The sequence below is a fragment of the Pseudorca crassidens genome, chromosome 19 (assembly GCF_039906515.1).
Source record: "Pseudorca crassidens isolate mPseCra1 chromosome 19, mPseCra1.hap1, whole genome shotgun sequence".
NCBI classification, from domain to species: Eukaryota; Metazoa; Chordata; class Mammalia; order Artiodactyla; family Delphinidae; genus Pseudorca; species Pseudorca crassidens.
This window is the reverse complement of record NC_090314.1, coordinates 14,818,096-14,838,201: the sequence shown is the minus strand read 5'-3', so window position 1 is coordinate 14,838,201 and position 20,106 is coordinate 14,818,096. Positions and strand designations below refer to the sequence as shown.

At 46.0% G+C, this 20,106-nt stretch overlaps 1 protein-coding gene across 6 annotated transcripts in view; it reads left to right on the top strand.

Moving 5' to 3' along the window:
• RAP1GAP2 (RAP1 GTPase activating protein 2) overlaps positions 1-20,106 on the top strand; it is a 218,189-nt gene that overhangs the window by 158,729 nt on the left and 39,354 nt on the right. For 5 of the 6 annotated variants that reach the window (XM_067714884.1, XM_067714887.1, XM_067714888.1 and 2 more), the window contains 7 exons: positions 2,396-2,440; positions 3,144-3,176; positions 3,599-3,811; positions 5,021-5,124; positions 14,192-14,270; positions 15,044-15,097; positions 17,795-17,878. In XM_067714884.1, the coding sequence (XP_067570985.1) occupies positions 2,396-2,440; positions 3,144-3,176; positions 3,599-3,811; positions 5,021-5,124; positions 14,192-14,270; positions 15,044-15,097; positions 17,795-17,878 (612 nt within the window). The remainder of the gene's footprint in view (positions 1-2,395; positions 2,441-3,143; positions 3,177-3,598; positions 3,812-5,020; positions 5,125-14,191; positions 14,271-15,043; positions 15,098-17,794; positions 17,879-20,106) is intronic. The other variant, XM_067714885.1, reaches the window with a different exon arrangement.

Here is a 20,106-nt window from a genome sequence, read left to right as displayed (position 1 = left end):
CACGATCCACTCACCCCTCACCGCTAGCCGGGGCCCCCAGCCTCCCCAACAAAGGGCTTCTCTGAGCACAGACTCCAGCCCCACTTAACCGGCCTCACGGTCCTCGTGTTTTGAGGCTGCTGGGTTGTCCTCTCAACTAGATTGGGAGCCTGGCAAGGACAGGGGTCTTTTTTTTTTTTAGCCGCGCTATGCAGCTTGTGGGATCTTAGTTCCCCGACGAGGGATTGAACCCGCGCCCTCTGCAGTGAAAGCGTGGAGTCTTAACCACTGGACCGCCAGGGAAGTGCCAGGGGTCTGGTTGCTTCCTGTGTGTCTCCACGGCAGGCGGCTGACACCCTTGGGCGGTGGGTCAATTTCATCTCAGTTGAGATTGCTGGTGGCTGAAACCGGACTTCCCAGTGCTTGGGCCTCTACCACGTGCCCACTGGGTCCCAGCCTCCTAGGGGCCACAGTTTCCAACTCCTCTGCCTGTATGAAACTCACATGGGAAGCGGCTTCTATGAAGTGTGGCTGGAGTCTGTCCTTGAGTGTGGGCGCGCTCTCTCACGCTGCGGGCGTGAAGACTGAGCCTCAGAGCAGTGAAGCATGCAGGGCACTCTTGAGAGTTGTGAAGAGCTGAAACTAAGATCCAGGACTCCTGACCTCCCGGACCGAGGGTCTAGGGATTTGAAGAAGGGCACAATCCCTGTGAAGCAACAGGGGCCGAGTGCACAAGCTTTGGATCCCTTTGGTCCTAGGTTCACGTTCTAGCTGAGTGCCCTTGGTCAAGTCACTGTACCTCTCTGAGCCTCAGTGTCTTCATGGCTGGGGATGGGGGAGGGGGGCATAATCATAATACCTGTTGCAAAGGATGACACCCAGAGACGGCCCAGTGCTGCGTGGTGGCTCTGTCGTGGGGGAAGGCACAGGAGGAGGTTTGCTGTCCTGCCCAGGGGCTGTTCCCAGGCAGGGATGACTAGTGCAGGACAAACAAAACAGACTCCTGACATCACCCCCATCCCCATCCGCCCAGTTTGCCTCCCTGGACAGGGTCTGCTGGCCACTCAGGTGTTTTTTATCCCTGTGTGTGGAAAGGAGCACCTGTCCAGCGGGAGGGGCCCCCCCAAGCCCTCTTGAACAACGCCGCAGGTGACTCAGCCCAGCCAAGTCTGGAGAAGCCCAAGTCTAAATCCACCCAGTTAGCAGGAGTCTTGGGCTCTGCGAGCTGTGGGATAGGACCGTGCACTTGTAGACACACGTGTAGACACACAGTCCAGCTTCAAATCCAGGTGCTGTCACGCGCAAGCTGTGTGACGTTAGGCCAGCAACCTACTCGTGGGCCTCAGTTTCCTCGTTGGTAAATAGGTGCTGAGGGCTTCAAAGGAGACAACAGAGGGAGCGCCATGGAAGGCCAAGGTCCTGATGCGTATTATGATGATCAGGCAGCGGCCGCTTCTGGACACTCTTCTCTCTAGAGGGGACCTGTTTCTCCTAGTGTGTCCCCGTGTGTCCCAGCGTCTCACACCCTCATTGGATTTATTCAAACAATCTTGGGCACACCATGTGCCCCCCTCCCTCAAAACCTAGTTAATTCACAACGTGACTATAGGACCGGGCCCTGCTCCCCGGAAGAGCATTTTCCAGATAACTGCAGATGATCCCCTTTAATCCAGGCCCAGTCACGGTGCCTGTCCCTTGCAGTGACGCATCTATGAGGCGGGAGGATGGGTGTTAGAATCCTCATTTTGCAGATGAAGCCACGGAGGCTGCAAGAGGCTCAACTTTGTCAAGGGTCGTGGATAGTACGACAGCGGCAGAACGAGGACCAGGTGGCCCGCCTGTCACCCTTGGACCTTCCCACCAGGGAGGGGTGGAGCTGGTGTGGCATGAGGTCCAACATGTGGGCATCGATGACACCCGAAGATGCAGGTTCCCATCCTCACCCCTCACCTACTGGCTTTGAGAGAGCCTGGTGGAGATATTTAAGCACCAAGATGAAAATGCCGCCTACCTGTAGTTTTACTATATAGCGATCAGTCTTCCAAGGGCTTAACACACTCTCAACATTTAATCTTCACCACAAGCGTAGGCGACGTTTTCGTTCCCATTTTACAGATGGGAACACCGAGCTACAGAGAGGTTTTGTGACTTGCCCACGGTCATCAGGTCATAAGCGGCAGTGTTGGGATTTGAATCCTGGTGATCTGGCTCGAGTCCACGCTCTTAACCCCCTACGCTGCTGCCTTGCCGGAGGCTGCTGTGAGACCTGAGTGTGTAAGGGGCCAGCACATGCCAGCTGCTGCTGCTGTTGTTACTAACCCCCAGCTAAGGCAGCTGCTCCTGATAGACTCCTCTGTTTGGCCTGTCTTCTGTGACCTTTGCTTTTCCATGGATCCTCTTCTCCTTGTTTCTGCAGGGGATCAAGCTTGAAGAGCAGAAGCCGGGACCCCAGAAGAACAAGGTGGGCTGGGCGGGTGACAGGCAGGGGACAGAGCTGGCATGCTGGGGTCTGCTCTCTTACACTGTCTAACTCTTATTTTCACCAAGAGCCACTTCAGTGGCCACACAGTGTTGACCGGTACACAGTGGGCAGCAAGGGGGGCCCTGGCTTGACACCTTTGGGGCAGCTTCAGGGTCTGCTGGGGCGGAGGCCTTGGTGAGACAAGGCTTGTGGCTCAGCTTGGCTTCTCTGCACCTGCTCCTGCAAACGGACCACGTGCAGCACGTAGGGGTGTCAGGCTCTATGCTCCAGACTCCGGAGGCGTCAGCTCTCAGCTTCAGCTTCCATTGCCAAGGCCCAGGCAAGCAGCTCATCACTTAGAGGTTAACCCCCTTTCCTGGAGGGGGCTAGGTGGGACCAGAGGTCATCTTCCTGTTACAGCATCCTAGGGTGAGAAGCTGGGTCACAGGAGTGTGGGGCTCCGCGCTCTGCGTACTGCATCTTCAGCTGGCAGGGTTTGCACTCAGGTTCTGTCAGTTTGGGGAAGAACTCAAGCCACATCCCAGAGCTGCCTCTAGGCTGTTCTGTCCGGTGTTCTTCCCACTGATGCTCCCCAGCCTATTCCTCACCCCCTCTGGAGTAAGGAGTGGAGAGGGGAATGGAAACAGTGATCAAACTTTTTGGGCATTGCCGGGACTAATGGTGACATTGGTTTGTCTTGCAGGACGACTACATTCCGTACCCCAGCATCGACGAGGTAGGAACCCCCCTGGCCGCACGGCAGCTCTGGGTCCTGTCTTTGCCGGCGGGGCGGGGGCGGCGGGGGAGCTGACGGTGATGATGTTGATGGTCCCTGCCCCACCCCACGTGGGAGAGAACCCTGGCCCTGGTACTTGAGGGCTTGAGGCCTTTTGCCACCTTTCCCTTTGTGACCTCAGCTTTTCCATGTTTAAATTGGGGGTACCCATCCGAGCTTTGCACCTCTGAAACTACAGGGTTGGTGAAGCTGGAGACGTTGTAGGGCTTAGGGGAGGGGTTCATGTTGCTGCGTTTGGCCTCAAAGACGGGATGCCCTCCTTGGAGCCGTCCAGAAGTTGGAGGGCACCCCTACCGGCACCTCTCCCCACCTCCTGCAGACCCAGGGCAGGCTGCAGTGCAAGACCCTCCCTCTGCCTCTAGGTGGTGGAGAAGGGAGGCCCATACCCCCTGATCGTCCTGCCCCAGTTTGGGGGCTATTGGATTGAGGACCCTGAGAACGTGAGCACGCCGACCTCCCTGGGCAGCAGCATCTGTGAGGAGGAGGAAGAGGACAACCTCAGCCCCAGCACGTTTGGCTACAAGCTCGAGTGCAAGGGTGAAGCCAGGGCCTACCGCAGGCACTTCCTGGGGAAGGTGAGGCCCAGGGAGCCCGGGGGCAAAAATAGCTGCTGGAGGGGGAGGGCCCCAGGAACCCAGCATTCCTCTCCAGTTGCCCCTTTATCTCTGTCTCTCCTCTTCGAAGTCGCCCTCCCTGTCCTTGCTGCCTGCCCGTGTCCTCATTGGAGAGGTCTGACTGGCTGTGCTCCTGGGCAGGGATGGGGCGGACAGAGGGTGTGCAGAAGTTAGGAAGGCTCTTGGTGTGATGAGTCTGGGTGGGGAATCACCCCCAACAAATATCTTAGGAGGTGATGGAATGGGTAGTGTTTGGGGGTGGAGGAGGGTGGAAGAGACAAATACATTCTCACACCTTGGAAGTCTGTTTCTGTCAAAATGGTACAAGTCTCTCGTGTCCTTATTCAAGCAGGTCTCCCTGAGTACTTGTACTGGATGATGTGCTGTGAGCCTCTGATGGCTTAAAAGTGACAAAGTTACATTTCTTTAAATATATTCTGCCCATTAGACTTGGCAGGTTCTGGAAGTCCCGAAGGTAGATTCCAGAAATCTCCGGCCTAAGGCAGCTTTGCAGTCTTAGGAGCTGCGTCAGAACCCCCTGGGGAACGTGTTAAAGTGCAGATTTGAGGGCCGCATCCTGATATGGCCTGTCTGGTATGGGCTCCCTGGGCCAGGAGGAGACCCACTGTCCAGAGGACCTCCTGGCTCCCCTTGGGTGGCGGTGCCAGTGAACCTCCTGGCTTTATTCCCACAAATAGTCTGAATTGGCAAGCGTTGCCCCTGGAAGCCAGGAAGTGGACTCGATATCTTGTGGTGAAGAACTTGGGCTTTGGTCAAGACAGGTGTGGGTTTGAACCCTGGATCTTTCACTATTAGTTGTGTGACCCTGGACAGTTAACAACTCTGAACTTGGTTTACCCATCTGTGAAATGGGGATGATGATGTTTCCTCCTGCATAAAGTTGTAGTCAGGATTAAAGGAGATAAGGGCTCTTAGGCCCTCAGCCCAGTGCCTGGCACATCCTGGGACTCAGTTGGGCCTCTCACTGTGACCCTTCCCCTTCTTCCCCTCTTCCCCCCTCCCCCCATCATCACCAGTAACAGCCACAGCAGTAGCATCCTTCTCTTCCTCATTGCTATGGGGCTTCTGACTCCTGGTGAAGGAGGTGATTTGGGGGAACATGTCCGGAAGGTCCCCTCCTCCCCGCTAACACCTGATTTCTGTCTCTAGGACCATCTAAACTTCTACTGTACCGGCAGTAGTCTGGGGAACTTGCTCTTGTCCATCAAGTGTGAGGAGACGGATGGTATTGAGTACCTTCGGATCATTCTCAGGTGGGGCTTCTGCACTCTTAGAGGCCACGCCTCTGGTGGCCAGGACCCAGAAATACCAGTCTGACCAGTCTGCTCTGGGTGTGCTGGGGAAACAGACCTGGCTGGAACCTTGGGGCTATGTCTGAGTTGCCAGGCAGGGAGACCAGGTGTTTATGCCTGGGGCCGATCGCGGGAGTCAGAGTGGTGTCTGGTTCAAGGTCACCCCAACCTGCCTCTCTTGTGGGGACTGGGACTCTGAGGAAGATGGCTTATCCTGCTGAGATGCAACTCCAGCCTGTCCCGGGAGAGGGTTTGCCAGAATACTACCTACGGTGTGCAGCCAGGGAAAATAGATCCCAAGGCATCTGTGTGCGCCCGAGACGGAGTCGTGGTCACAACGGGAGGACAATCGGTCACAACCGATTCACAGCTAAGCTGGGGACCTCTCTCTGGAATATGACCTCCTCAAGGGCAGGAACTGGAACTGGTTTCTGTTTGGTGTGACTAACGTGTTTTGTAGAACCTCCTTTGCAATAATGACAGAGGGATGGTCTGTGTTCTCTGTAGGCTTATGGTCTAGTGGAGAGGAACATGGAGGATATGTGGCGCAGGTATTATTTTAGTGATTTACACAGGGCGCTGTGGGAGCACAGAGTCTGTCTTATTTATCTCTGTCCCTGGTGGGCTGGTGGAGAAGCCAGGAAGACCAGTGCTGGTGTTTAGCCATGAGCCTGTCACGCTCCCAGTCCATATTTGTGAATCTAATTGGAAGTCCTTGAAGGTATTTGGAAAAGAGCAATAACATTTTTTTTTTTCTGCCCAGATTTTGAGATAAATTTGGGATGGACAGGGACACATAGCCTTGCTATAGGAGAGGTGAGGGGGGGCGGCTGGTACAATTTTGGTTTGCTGTTTATTAAGAAAGGAAGCAATTTTCTTTGCTGAGGTTCACCTGGCTAGAAATGATGTTTGCAAGGCAAGGAAGAGTCCATTAAATCGCTAGAGCCAGTTTTCTGAGGGAGTAATACCTGGATCCCCATCTCCTAATAGGATTTCGAGCTAGGTGAACCTCTGTAAAGAAAATTACTTCCTTTCTTAATAAAAATCAGACCCAGGTTGGGTAGAATTTCTGAGTAAGAAGATAACTGAACACAAGGATCTAACCCTCTTTTTCTAGTATATAGCCTATCTGAAATGCTGCACCTGAACTAAAAATAAGAGAAAGATGCCCAGCACGCAACGTACTTTGATGATTTTTTTTTTTTGTCATCTGTGGGGTAGTTAGGACTGTAATGTAGGTGATATTGAGAGTTGCACCCCATTGCTTCTTCCTTAGAAAGCAATGCAGTGTGGGAATATATGAAATTGGAGATTTGGGGACAATTCTGTGCTGTTTAGAAGTAAGGGTGAGCCCTGGAACAGTCAGGGGTCTTTCTACGTGGAAACATTTTTGTTGTTTGGGGTCAATAGCATTTGAAATCGGTGCCCTGGGGAGCCCAAGCTCAAATGTGGCTCTCCCAAAGAGAAATCCAGTGAGTGGGGTGGCAGAGAGAAGCCATTCACCAGCTAGGAAGTTGGATAATCACATCGTGTACCCAGAGTAATGGCCAAATTGAAAACCAGACATAAAAAAATTGGTCCCACAGCCTAGTAACTTTACCAGGCACAAAGAAGAAATTATGCAGAGATGAAATTCCTCTGCTGGCAGTGACTCCTGTCCCAGCTTCTTCCTCATTCCCTGTAGGCTTCTGGATTATTTAATTGATGTCTTATAACAACCAGCTCTCTAGCCTAAAATCTGAGGAGAGTATTCTAACAGCATCTGTGTGTGCCATGAGAGTTGCCAAGGAGAATCTACTAACAGGTTGGAGATAAATAACAAGCCTGAGTAGATGTCTCCATTTTCAAGTTTGGATATAAAAAGAAGAAGGAGAGGGGAAAAAAAAAACCCTCATAGTTTGGAGAAAGAAAAGATTCTGCATCTAAAAAAGTATAACCTAGCATTTAGAAGGTAGGGAAATAACCAAGCTTTGAAAAGGATTTGTTATAGAAAGCCAAGTAAAATTTAGATATCTGTTAACTTTGTGTTTTCGGCAGACTTCTAGAAAAAAATAAACTGTTTTAAAGACAAAAGATTAAATAAGGCAATAGAATGATATGAAGAACGTGCTGGTTAAATTAAGGAAATAATATAAAAAAACTAAAAATGGCCAAGAAGAATTCTAAATGATATTACAAACAGTAAAGAGCAGAATCTACTTTGTGGAAAACCCAGTTAGTAATATTGAGAATAAGCTTAAGAAGCTCTCACATAATTCAAAGGTAAACACAACAACTATAAAATGATAAGCAAAATTATAATGAATGTGGAGGATAGTGAACAGGAATTAAACATGTGGATAATGGATGTTCTTAAGCTGATTGAAGACTTAAATCTGAAGATCAAAATGACTCACCAGGGCTTCCCTGATGGCGCAGTGCTTGAGAGTCCGCCTGCTGATGCAGGGGACACGGGTTCGTGCCCCGGTCCGGGAAGATCCCACATGCCGCGGAGCGGCTGGGCCTGTGAGCCATGGCCGCTGAGCCTGCGCGTCCGGAGCCTGTGCTCTGCAACGGGAGAGACACAGCAGTGAGAGGCCCACGTACCGCAAAAAAAAAAAAAAAAAAAAAAGACTCACCAAATATCAGGCAAAATCAATGACAAAGAAAACGTACCCATTATAGAAAAAGAGAGAAAATAGAGGAATCATAAATAAATAAATATAATAACGGAAATAAGTCTGAGTACATAGATGATGTATAATAAATATAAATTAGTTAAATTCCACTGTTACACAGAAAAGATTCTCAGTTTGGGTCATCTCTCCAAAGGGAAAAAAAAATCAATCAATTAATTTTATTAAAGAAAGTAACTGTATATTTAAAAAGAAAAGTGTTGAGAAAAAGTTATAACAATCCAATCCGAAAAGAAAGCAGAGTGGGCAATATTAATATGGAAAAACAGAATTCAAGGCAAAACAATCAGTGTGACAAAGAGGGCCATTGTCTATTTGTGAAAGATAAAATCCACAGCAAAGATATCTTATGAACATTTTTGTTGTTAATAGTATATATTTTAACAATATATGTGTGTGTATATATATATATATACACACACACACATATATATAGTGATTAAAATATGGAGAAATTGGCAGAATACAATTGTAGTGGTAGATTTTAACATACTTCTTACCACTTGACATCAACTAGGGTAGGGAATGAGAGGGTATGGATAATCTCATTAATATTATTTATGTCAGTTGTATATATGTATCTTTATATGTATCTGTACCTATACTTGGCTATCAAACTTTGATCCTCTCATGGAGAGCTCTGCTTCTTTTCAAGTGTCTATGGAATATTTACACAAATTGATTATAAGGTAGATAGGGCTTTAAAACAAAACCTAGACTTCTAGGCTCCAACCATTTAAAAAAATAACAAATTGTTATACATATATAACAATTATATATATAATTGTTATATATGTATAACATATATACATATATATATAACAATTATATATAACATATGTATAATATACACATATATATGTGTTATATATACATATATAACATACATACATATATATATTTGAATATAAATATGTAAGGTAAAGACATGAATAACTATATCTTCCCATTTCCTCATTTCCCTAGCATTCTGTAGAACCTAGTGTTCTGTAACTTGCGTCTGTTAACAATATATCTAGAGTTCTTTCCATATTAGTACATAAAGAGTTTCTTAATTCCTTTTACTGCTGCATAGTATTCTATCACCTGAACGTGAAATAATTTATTTAATAGATCCCCTATTAATGGCCATTGTCAGTCTTTCAGTATCACAAATAATGCTGCAATGAATAACCTTGTACAAATGTTAATTTGTATGGACTAAAATAATTTCTTAGAAGTAAAATAGCTGGGTCAAAACATAAATGCACGTGTATTTTAATAGATTTGCCAGATTGCCTTCGGTAGGAGCTGTATAAATTTGAACTTGGATTTTTGCCAATCTGATAGTTGAAAATGGTATTTTAGTATGGTTTAAATTCATAATAATTTAATTGAATTATGTTGGGCATCTCTTCATATATTTAAGGATCACATGTATTTATTTTCTGTGAACTGTCTGTTCATAAGCTTTGCTCCTTTTTTTATAAAAAAAGGATTGTTAGCCCAAATTTCTATTTTTAAAAATCTTACAGATCATTCTTGATAGCAGTAGATTTAGGAACCAGAGTTTTGAGCCACAGAGTAAATCTAAATAAATTTTAAAAATCAGACACTTTGCTGGATATATTTGCTTACAATTTGACAGTAAAACTACAAATTAATAACAGTAATGTTTAAAAAACTCACTTAACCACTTAGAAGTAGGTTATCTCAACACTTTCCTAAATAACTGTTGGGCCAAAGAGGAAATCAAAGCTGAAGTTATAGAATATTTATAAAATAATGACATTTAAAATATTACATCTAAAAGCTTATGGGTTGTGTCAAAAGCTATACTTAGAAGAAAATTAATTGCCTTAAAAAGTTCCTTATTCAAAAAGAAAGAATCATATTTGTAAGTTGTTAGTAACCTGTCTGTGCCTCAGTTTATCTGTGAAACGGTGATGGTAGTATCCACCTTAAAATTATTGAATGCATATTTTGTGTCAGAACCTGATACATTGTAGCTACTCAAGAATGGTAGCTGCTATTATTATCAATATTATTACCTAAAGTAAGAGGAAGGAATTAACAAAGATTAAAGTTGAAAGAAATAAATTAGAAATAAAAAACCTCATGAGATTTGATAAGTAAATCTAAACTACAGATTTATTTGTAGCCTAGAAAAAGATAAACTTCTGTTGAGGGAACAAAATAACAACAAAATAGGTAACTATTCAGCTAGTCAAATACAGATAAAAAGAGAAAATAAAAATACACGAAATTAGGCATTAAGAAGGCATATAACCACAGATGTAAAGAAGATCAAACAATTTAACAATAGACATTAATAGATATTATGTTAAAAAAATAGATATTATGTTCAACCAATGCTATTAAATTGAAAATTTTATTTGAAGCAGATGCCTTTCTGGGAAAGTACGCATTACTAAATTTAACACGAGGTGAAAAAACCTGACCGGCTCAATAATAATAATGGAATAAATTGAAAAAGTTCTCAAAGAATGATCTCTCCAAAAGTTTCTAGATCTAAAAAAAAAAAAAAAAGTTTCTAGATCTAGATGGTTTGTAGGTAGTTATTTGAAACTTGTAAGGAACAGATTTCCTTAGAACTTCAAAGATAAATAGGAAATTTTAAAGATACTTAAGGATAAAGACAGATTATTTGTGAATGACAGCTAGGCTGAGAGCAGACTTCTTATCAGCCATGGGACAATGGGACAATATCTTTAAAGTGGTGGTAGACAGCTGTTTCAGATATTTAAAAAAATGAAGGTAATATATCAGTTACAGACTCTCTCTGAAAGAATTACTAAAGGATGTACTTCAGCTAGAAGAAAAGAGAAACCAAAAGGAAAGATGCAACTAAAAAGTGAGAAGAAATAGGTAAACTATGTTGATGAGTTTAATTACTGACTGGAGAAAGGAAGTTTTTTTTAAAAAAAAAAGGATTCTTGAATTAAATTTATAAACAAATGTAGGAAGGACAGTGGGAGGGAAGAGTTCAGTAGCTATTGTGTCCCCTCCTTCCTCAGGAGAGAGATAGCAAGTTAGTTTAGAGTTTGTTGGAAAAATATAAATATGTGTATTAGAAGTTACAGAAACTTCTATAAAAAGAAAACACAGGGTTATTAAAAACACAAAATGAGAAAAAGTAATTCTAAGTACATTAGTAATCACAAGTATAAATTAGCCTATGAAAATATCAGGCTATCAGATTGAACTAAAAATGCAGCTATACTCTGCTTAATAAGAGACATGTCTAAAGAAAAACGACATGGAAAGATTTAAAATAAAGAAATAAGAAGAGATATGCTGGAGAAATACTAACCAAGAAAGCTGGTGAGCAATAGACAAAATAGAGTTTTAGGGAAAAAGTGTTAGTAGGGATAAAAGGAACACTCCTTTGTAACTTGGGAATCCTTCCCTACTCCTGATTTTCTTGCTCTATGAAGGGAACACTTCTGTGTGGCACCCCTGGCTCTCTTCACCCCCTTGATACAAGGCTAAATTTGGGAGTAAGAACTTGATGTGTATAGCTGTGTTCTTTTCCCTTTCCCTCTTGGAGCTAGCTGCCCTCAGGGCATTCCCCCTGCTCCCTGTACTGTAAGTCCCACCTGAGCAGACCCCACGAGAGGAGGCTTGCCCCTGCCCAGCACTGCCTGTGGGTGTGGCTAACTCTGGGGTGTAGTCAGAAGGCCCACTGCACCTTCACAGTAAGCTCATGTGCTTCCTTTTCACCTTTATCAGCCAAAGGAGTTATTTTAATTCCCAAATTACTTTTAATTTCTCTTTTCTGTATTTGTTCATAACTTGGGCAGAGAAGGATGCCCTTTACTGGACCCCTCAGAGGCCTCAGCCTACATGATGATCAAAAGAACAGTCCACCTGGAAGATCTCACAGTCATGAACTTGTATTTAGTAACATAGTCTTGAATTTAAAAAGGCAAAAACTGACAGGAATATAAGAAGCAGACAAATCCTCATAGTGGGAGATTTCAGTAACATCTCTCAGATGCCAATGGACCAAGCAGACAAAAAATTGTGAGGATATAGAAGATTTGAACAGCACAGTTAACAAATTTGATCTTGTAACATACATTCTTGAACTCAACAAAAGAGAAAAAGATACATTCTTTTTCAAGCTCAGATGGAACATGAAAAAAAAGTCCACGTATCAAGTCAGCAAATTTCAAATAATTAATATAGAGGGTATGTTCCCTGAATATACAAAAATTAAACTAGAAATCAACAATGAAAATACTGAAAGATAAAACTCATATATTTGGAAAGTTAAAAAAATAAAGAAAACCCTTGAAAGTAACTCAGGTGCTGAAGGGGAAATCGCAGAAAACTGACAAAATATTTAAAACTAAGTGACAATGAAAATACTACCTATCAATGTGTGGGATGCAATTAAAGTGGTACTTAGGGAGAGATGTATAGTTTTATATGCATTTGTAAAAAAGAAGAAAGATTCAGTGTGTAAGCATGCAGGTCAGGATGTTAGGAAAAGAATGGTAGAAAAAAAAAACCCAAAGAAAATAGAAGGAAAGAAATAAAAAAGGCAAGAATAAGCTAGTGAAGTAGAAAGCAAAAATAAATAAAGAATAGAGGTCATAGACAAAACCAAAAGCTATCTCTTTGAAAAGATTAATAAACTAAACCCCCAGCAAGGGCTGACTAAGGAAAACAGAGAAAAGATACAAACAGATACTATTTCCACAATGAAGGAAGGGACACGACTGCAAATAGAAATGAAGTCTTAAGAGAATACCCAAAACAACTTTGTATCAATGCATTTGATGGATAATTTTATAGAAAAAAACCCATAAATTCTGAAAAGTGACTCAATAAGGAGTAGAAAACCTCAACGTTCACCATTAAAGAACCGAATTGGGGGACTTCCCTGGTGGTGCAATGGTTAAGAATCCACCTGCCAATGCAGGGCACACGGGTTCGAGCCCTGATCCAGGAAGATCCCACATGCCGCGGAGCAACTAAGCCTGTGCGCCACAACTACTGAGCCCACGTGCCTAGAGCCTGTGCTCTGCAACAAGTGAAGCCACCGCAGTGAGAAGCCCGCGCACTGCAACAAGGGTGCCTCCCCGCCGCCCGCTCGCCACGACTAAAGAAAGACTGCGCAGCAACGAAGATCGAAAGCAGCCAAAAAAAAAAAAAAAAAAAAAGAACCGAATTGATAGCCACAGATATCCTCCCAACGAAGAATAGCAGGCCCAGAGATTTGTCTGTGAAATCTCAGACAAATTTTAGCAAACCTTTAAGGGACAGAAAATTCCTATGGTATACAAACTATTTCAAAAGATGAGATGCTCACCATTTTACGAGGCTGGAGTAACACCTGGATATCAAAACCTGGCAAGGGAAGTACAAGAAAATAAAATAGGCCAGTGTTGCTATTGAACATAGATATGAAACTCTAAATAAAATATCAATAAATTGGGCTTCCCTGGTGGCACAGTGGTTGAGAGTCCGCCTGTCAATGCAGGGGACACGGGTTCGTGCCCCGATCTGGGAAGATCCCACATGCCGCGGAGCGGCTGGGCCCGTGAGCCATGGCCAATGAGCCTGCGCGTCCGGAGCCTGTGCTCCGCAACGGGAGAGGCCACAATAGTGAGAGGCCCGCGTACCGCAAAAAAAAAAAAAAAAAAAAAAAAAAAAAAAAATCAATAAATTAAATTCAGCAGGATATGAAAAAAAGAATACATCATAAGCTAGAGGAGTTTTACCCACGGATTGAAAATATAGCTCAACAGAAATGTAATCCACCAGGTTAACAGATTAAAAACCATATGATTATCTCAGCAGATGCAGAAAAGCATTCGGTAGAATTCAACACTTTCGTAATGTGCTGAATGAATCAGGGGAACAGGCTAAACTTAGCCTTATGGTGAATCCCTTTATAAAGCAACTTTCATCTCATCTATATTTTACGTAAATACAGATTTTCAAATATTAGTTTTTCTTTTCATAAAGGTTTCATTGCATGTCAGACCCAAATATGTCCAGAAGCTCTGCCCAGTTCTTCTGGAGAACACAAAAAACACACAAAGAAACAAAAAAGTAATGTCGAACTTGAAGGTAGCTATTTGCGTTTTCCGTATTTCAGTTGCAGTCAGCTGTACCAGGCAGGTTCTTTGAGTATCCATTTCCCATGGGGTCCCTAAGTAGCATTCCATTTTCCAGTTTGAGTGCAGCGCCCAATGCCCGGGTTGGGCGGAATGAGGCAGGTCTGACCCAGGGTGACGTGAAGCAAGTACCTGCCTTGTGGCCTGGCGTGACGTCAGCCACCTTCCTCATTGACTCCATTTCTGTGGACACCGCTTTCTCATCCTCCTCCATGTGTGCAGGTCCAAAGTGAAGACAGTACATGAGCGGATCCCCTTGGCCGGCCTGAGCAAGTTGCCCAGCGTCCCTCAGATTGCAAAGGTAAAAGCTGACACTGAGAGGACGTGGCTTCCTCTTTTGGGCCAGGTCTGGCCTCTGGGGTGGGGGCGGAGGCTCGTCCTGGGTGGGCTCTGCCCTTGGGGAGGGGAAGGCCATGGTCCTCTTGGGCCCTTGACTGCATGGATGCGGTTGGGGGGAGCGGTTGGCGGATGCCCCCCTTTCCTCTACACCTTGCCCATCTCATCCTCGCTGCTGAGGCTGATCAGGGAACAGGCTAAGCCCCCAAGTTCACAGCTAGTTCAGGAGACAAGAGCAATGGAGAGACAGGGCTGGAGAATAGAGGAGGAGGGAGGAGAGGGGGCAACTGGGGCGACTTCACAGCCGAGGACGGTTGGGTTGAGGGATGACCGGGCTGTTGATTGAGACGGAGGGCCCCCCCCAGGTAAGGAGCCATCAGCTGGTGGAGGAGCCCATGTCACTTCTCTGGGGTCCTGGGAACTTGGAAACTGAGTGATCAAAGTGGGGTGAGAAGGATGGTCAGCTGGGTGGGGTTGGACCCACACTCCGGGAGTGGGAATGCCAGGCAGAACTGTGTCGGATATCTTCGGTGGCCTCACTTCAGCAGGAAACCCCAGGAAGGTCCCTTGACTTTCCCGACCACATGCGAGTGAGTGGTAGTAGCACCAGGATCTGACCCCAGGCCGCCTGAGCCCCGCAGGTCTTGGCCTCACGCTCTTTTTCTTGGTGGGCAGAGGAGCGCAGGTGCCCTCCATGGACGTGGCCCCTGAGCTGTGTGTTTCTCTCTCCCTGCTTAGGCGTTCTGTGACGACGCAGTGGGGCTGAAATTCAACCCTGTCCTGTACCCCAAGGTGAGGACCTTCCCCCCTCTCCCCTTGCTCAGGGCTCTGCCATTTGGCACGGATTTGCACGCCTGGGGCTCTGTGGGAAGTTCTCTGCATCTTGGGGGGGTTTTGTGGGGTCTCTGTGATACACCTCCATGTCTCCCCCTCTCCCTGCCCACCCCTTCACAAACTGATCTGCTGCGAACCCGTCCTCAGCCATGCCTGGGTCCCCAGCCCGCTAGAATTGGTCCCCAGCTGTGTGGAGGTGGCAGACGGGTAGCTGTGGTGCAGCTTCTCAGTCTGGTCGTACCTGCCTGAGGCCAGTGCTGGGCTGGGGAGTGATTCTGCCTCTAGCTGGGGTGCTGCTGTAGACCTGGTCAGCCATCAGGAAGGGGGCGAGGCGGGCAGAAGGCAGAACCCCACTAAGAAATAAGAGGCCAGACCTCGGCTCCCTGTTGCCAACATTACTACAGGTCTGGGGCCTAACAAGCCTCCACCGGCCCCCTAGTTAATAAACTTGGCTGGTTCTCTGTTAACAGTTTCCTTAGGATTGGCCTCAACTTGACCCCGGTTCTGATGTCGGGGTGTGGGTGGGGAGAAGAGCGATAATAACAAAACAAACTCCCAAGCCCGCTCAAGAGCAATTATGCCGTGAGAGGACTTAATCACCCATGGACAGCGAATCGCTTTAAATAGGCCATAGGAAGAGACCCAGGGCACTGGCTGCTGCTTCGAGAGCCCGCGGGGCCTGGGGAGAGGCCGTGGAAGCAGGTGGTGGGCCGGCTGGGGCTCGCTGGGGCAGGCTGGCTGGCGCTGATTCAGTCCATTCCGAGCCCCGGTTCTGACAGCCAGGAGCCAGGAGGTGAGACGTTTGATGAGGGGAGAGGGGTCCTGTCCTGGCTGGGATACCCAGAACCCCCTGGAATGAAGCCTCATATCTTCACAATTGGGCTTGACACACTATTTGTCCCCATGCGGGGGCTGAGATAATGGCAGGGTCCTCTCCTGCACAGAGAATGTGCCAGAGCCCTTCTCTCAGACGCCTCTTTCCCCGCCCCCCCCACCCCCCACCCCGAGCATCTGTAGGCGCTTCCCAGTAAGATGCTGTGCTCCATGGAATATTTTCTATCATTCAGACTGCCCTCCCCTTTATAATTAAAGCTGAATTTGTGAGGTTTAACCAAACATCAAAACCCCATCATAAAGCCCTAACTTAACTACAAGTTTGGCAATTTTTGTTGTCAAATCACAACCACTGAGAGAACCCGATGACTCTCATTTTTGCAGTTTTCTCTATAGCTTGGAAAGCCTCCGGCTCTGGTAATAATGGGAGAGCAGCTGTATTTTCATGTTTTCTAGATTGGAAGGACTGCTTCGTCCGGCTGGGATGTTAATCTGGCTGAGATGTGTGTGTGTTTTTACAATTCACAGAGTTTAGAATGTTCCTTGGAAGGTGTCCATGACCGGGTGCCTCTTCCCGGGCAGGGCAACTGCTCCAAGCCTTTGACTCATCCCAGGTGGGAGTGGGGGGCACCCTTTGGGGTCGGGCAGCGCTGTTCTTCCAGGGGGAGCTGAGAAGTGTCCATTTCCTCAGGCAGCTGAGAGCCACACAGAGATGTGTCAGGGGTGACAACCTGACATGGGCCACATACTCTGGCCAAAAAGTCATGCCTGGTTTGTTCTTCCTGTAGCAAAACATGTGGTCGAATCCCTCCTTTTTATTGCAGAGACCATCCCAATAGTCCCCAAGTCTTGTGTTTCCTAACAAGCTGGTCCAACTCTGATATTTCTGGAGGGTTTACATAGATGATGATGGTAATAGCTGCTGTGTGCTTAGCACTTCATGTGCTTGATCTCACTGAATCTTCACAGCCACACGTATCCATTGAACAGGTGAGGAGGGACTTCCCTGGTGGTCCAGTGGTTAAGACTCCGTGCTTCCAATGCAGGGGGCACAGGTTCGATCCCTGGTCAGGGAGCTAAGATCCCGCATGCTGCGCAGCATGGCAAAATAAATAAATAAAATAATAATAAAAATAAAGAAACAGATGAGGAGACTGAGGCCCAGGGAAGTTAAGTGGCTCACTCAAAGCTGCACAGGTGAAAGCAGTGGATTCAAAATGAGAGCTTAGTGTTTCTGACCAACTCTTTGAAGCACAATAGAAAATTCGATGGAACCAGTGGTCAGGGTTTTTTTGTTTGTTTTTTCTTTGCATATTGAATTAGCTAGCGTATGTTCCGCCTTAGAGACCTCTTGTTTTATGGATAAAGGGGATTGACGTCTGAGCAGGAGCAGTGCTTTGCTCAAAATCACACTGCTGCTTAGAGGTGGAATTGGAGCCGGCATCATCCTCGCTGACTGGTTTTGGGGTCCCGGCTGCACTTTTTACTCCCCAGATAGAACACTGGGGTAAAGTCAGTTCCCCGCGTCCTGCTGGACTGCCTGTGTGTCCAGGCCTTGGCTGGCATATCTGGAGGGAAATGGAATGGGTGATCCAGAGGTTTGGTCACCACTGGTGGAAGTCCAGGGGCTGGGAACAGCTGAGACCTTTGGAGTTGCATCTCGACCGTGTACTTTGGACTTCACCCTTTCTCTTCCTCCCTGTGTGGATGTTTCATATCAGGGGGGCATGTTCTCCGCCAAAAGGGGTGCTTCCCCTTCCACTTGCCTCCTCATTTTGCCTCCAAGTTAATAATCTGATTTCTTCTTCCCACATTTTCCAGGCCTCCCAAATGATCGTGTCCTACGATGAGCATGACGTCAACAACACCTTCAAATTTGGGGTCATTTATCAAAAAGCCAGGCAGGTAAGCATCACGAATCCATACTGGTCACTAGATCCTGTGGTTTCTCCCTGGGGACTTCTGTTTTCCCATCCCCCAAGCACAGGAGCCCCGCATTAGGTTCTTAAATACTCTGAACACAGTGACCACATTTCATATATGAATTAGACTGGTGATGGTAGAATCTTCAAGGTGGGCTGCTGCTCTCAAAAAGGCCTGCAGATCCCTTCAATGGTAATGTAGCTTTTCATGCAGTGAATCCTGATTCTTCCTGGCTCCCTCCGCTTATATTTAACAATGAGCTGTTCGTCACAAGAAAAGTCGGACTGGGTGGAGGGAATGCATGAGCACAGGCTGCTTTCTCCTTGCCCACCACTCTCCTGGCTGGGAACTAGCTTTTGCTCCCCACACTTGAGTAGTGTCCTGGCATCAGCTGTATGCTCTCTGCCCAGCTCTGTGTTCATTGATGTCACCCTGGTAGCTTGAAATCAGCCACGATGGAAGTATTCACACCATGGAAATGGGCAAACACCAGGGCTTCTGTTTTCTGTCTTTGGAGAGGAGGTTGTTAAAAATTTTACCAGTACATAGTACTCCTCTGTCTCTTGTAGCACTCACGTGCTGCTTTGGCATCAGTCGACCAGAATGGTGTTTCTCAAAGTGCGTTCCATGAGACACTAGTCCAGTGAGGTACTCTGTGAACAGATGAGTTCCACGGGGGTGGGTGTGGTCAGCTGTGTGGGAACATTTTAAAGGTTCTAAGAACCCCCAGAGTAGAGAACTCTTTATAACTTTGTTGAACTCAGTGTTTCCCATACATATTTGACCACAAACTTCCTATCCTCCTACTATGAACTTTTATTAGCATCCTGAGAAGTGGTCTGCTGAACACACCGGTATTTCCTCATCTGGGTTGTATGGAAGAAGGTTCCACACCTATGTCACCTTTGTATCATCCAAGAACCTAGCATGGGGTGTTTATATAAATACACTCAATTTTTTGTTATGTGAATGAATGAATGAATAAAAGTTTTGACCCTGTGAGTGGTAGGTTGATAATATCTTTCAATATTATCTGTGTCATCTTCTTAGCGTGACAGTGTGTTTCTCAGCTGGATGATAGCGGACTTCCTTGTCTGAAGATATTAGACCACAAGAGGCATGTGTTCACTTAAAAACACTCTAATTAATGAAGGCTTGTGGAGCTGAAAGACCAGCACAGATAAATCTTATAATTTAAGGGAATTATTCAAGTAGCCACTCTAATTATTTTCACATACTGCATTTTTATTTTGTACAGCTCTGATCATACAGTCCCACTAATTAAAGTTCTTTGCTTGTGAAATTTACCAAAGCAGATCTCATAAGGTGATTACAGTCCAATATTCCAGCAGAGTTATAATTACTGAACATTAACCATCCACCTCTGAGAAGGAGTCTGAAGGAGTCTGTATGTTCTTTATGTACCTGACACCGCTGAGGCGAGGTGGGGTCGCCCCGGCAGATAAGAGTCTTTTCTTAAAATCTTTGGATTGTTGTTTTGCAAACCTACATTGGGGGGATTATATATGAACATTGGTTGCGTGAAAGCCCTATGCTGGTTTTAGGATATAAATAAGCCCCATCTAGCTCTCTGTTTGTCAGGCACTTTGCTAAGCCTGTGGAGGATACAGTAAGGACTAAGAACATCTCCCCTGAGTTCATGGTCATGGTCACGTTCAAGGCCAGTATAAAAATAAAGACGGTAATACCAGGCTGGGTGTAATTCCTAGAGAGAGGTGCACACCCCAGAGCATAAGCTGGATTGTTTTCTCAGGAGAAGATGTATGTTGCTTAGAAGCAGCTATTCTCCCGAACCCTAGCTTCATGACCTGGGGCATACAGCATGCTGGACTAGAGTTGGGATGCCTTCGTGGCATGTGACAGATCAGGCATCGGGAAACCTTTTCTGTAAAGGGCCAGATAGTAAATATTTTAGACTTCACGGGCCGTACTGTTTGTGTTGCAACTATTCAACCCTGCCTTTGCAGTTCAAAAGCAGCCGTAGACAATACTAAGTGAATTGGCCTGGCCATGTTCCAATAAAACTTTATTTATAAAAATAGGCAGCGGGCCCAACTTGACCCCCAGGCCATAGTTTGCTGACCCCCTGCTAGAAAGCAGTGTTTCCCAAATTTTAGACGTTCACAAACCCCATCCAAGATCATGTCATTCTACCCTTACATTTTTTTATTGCACCGATACCACTAACT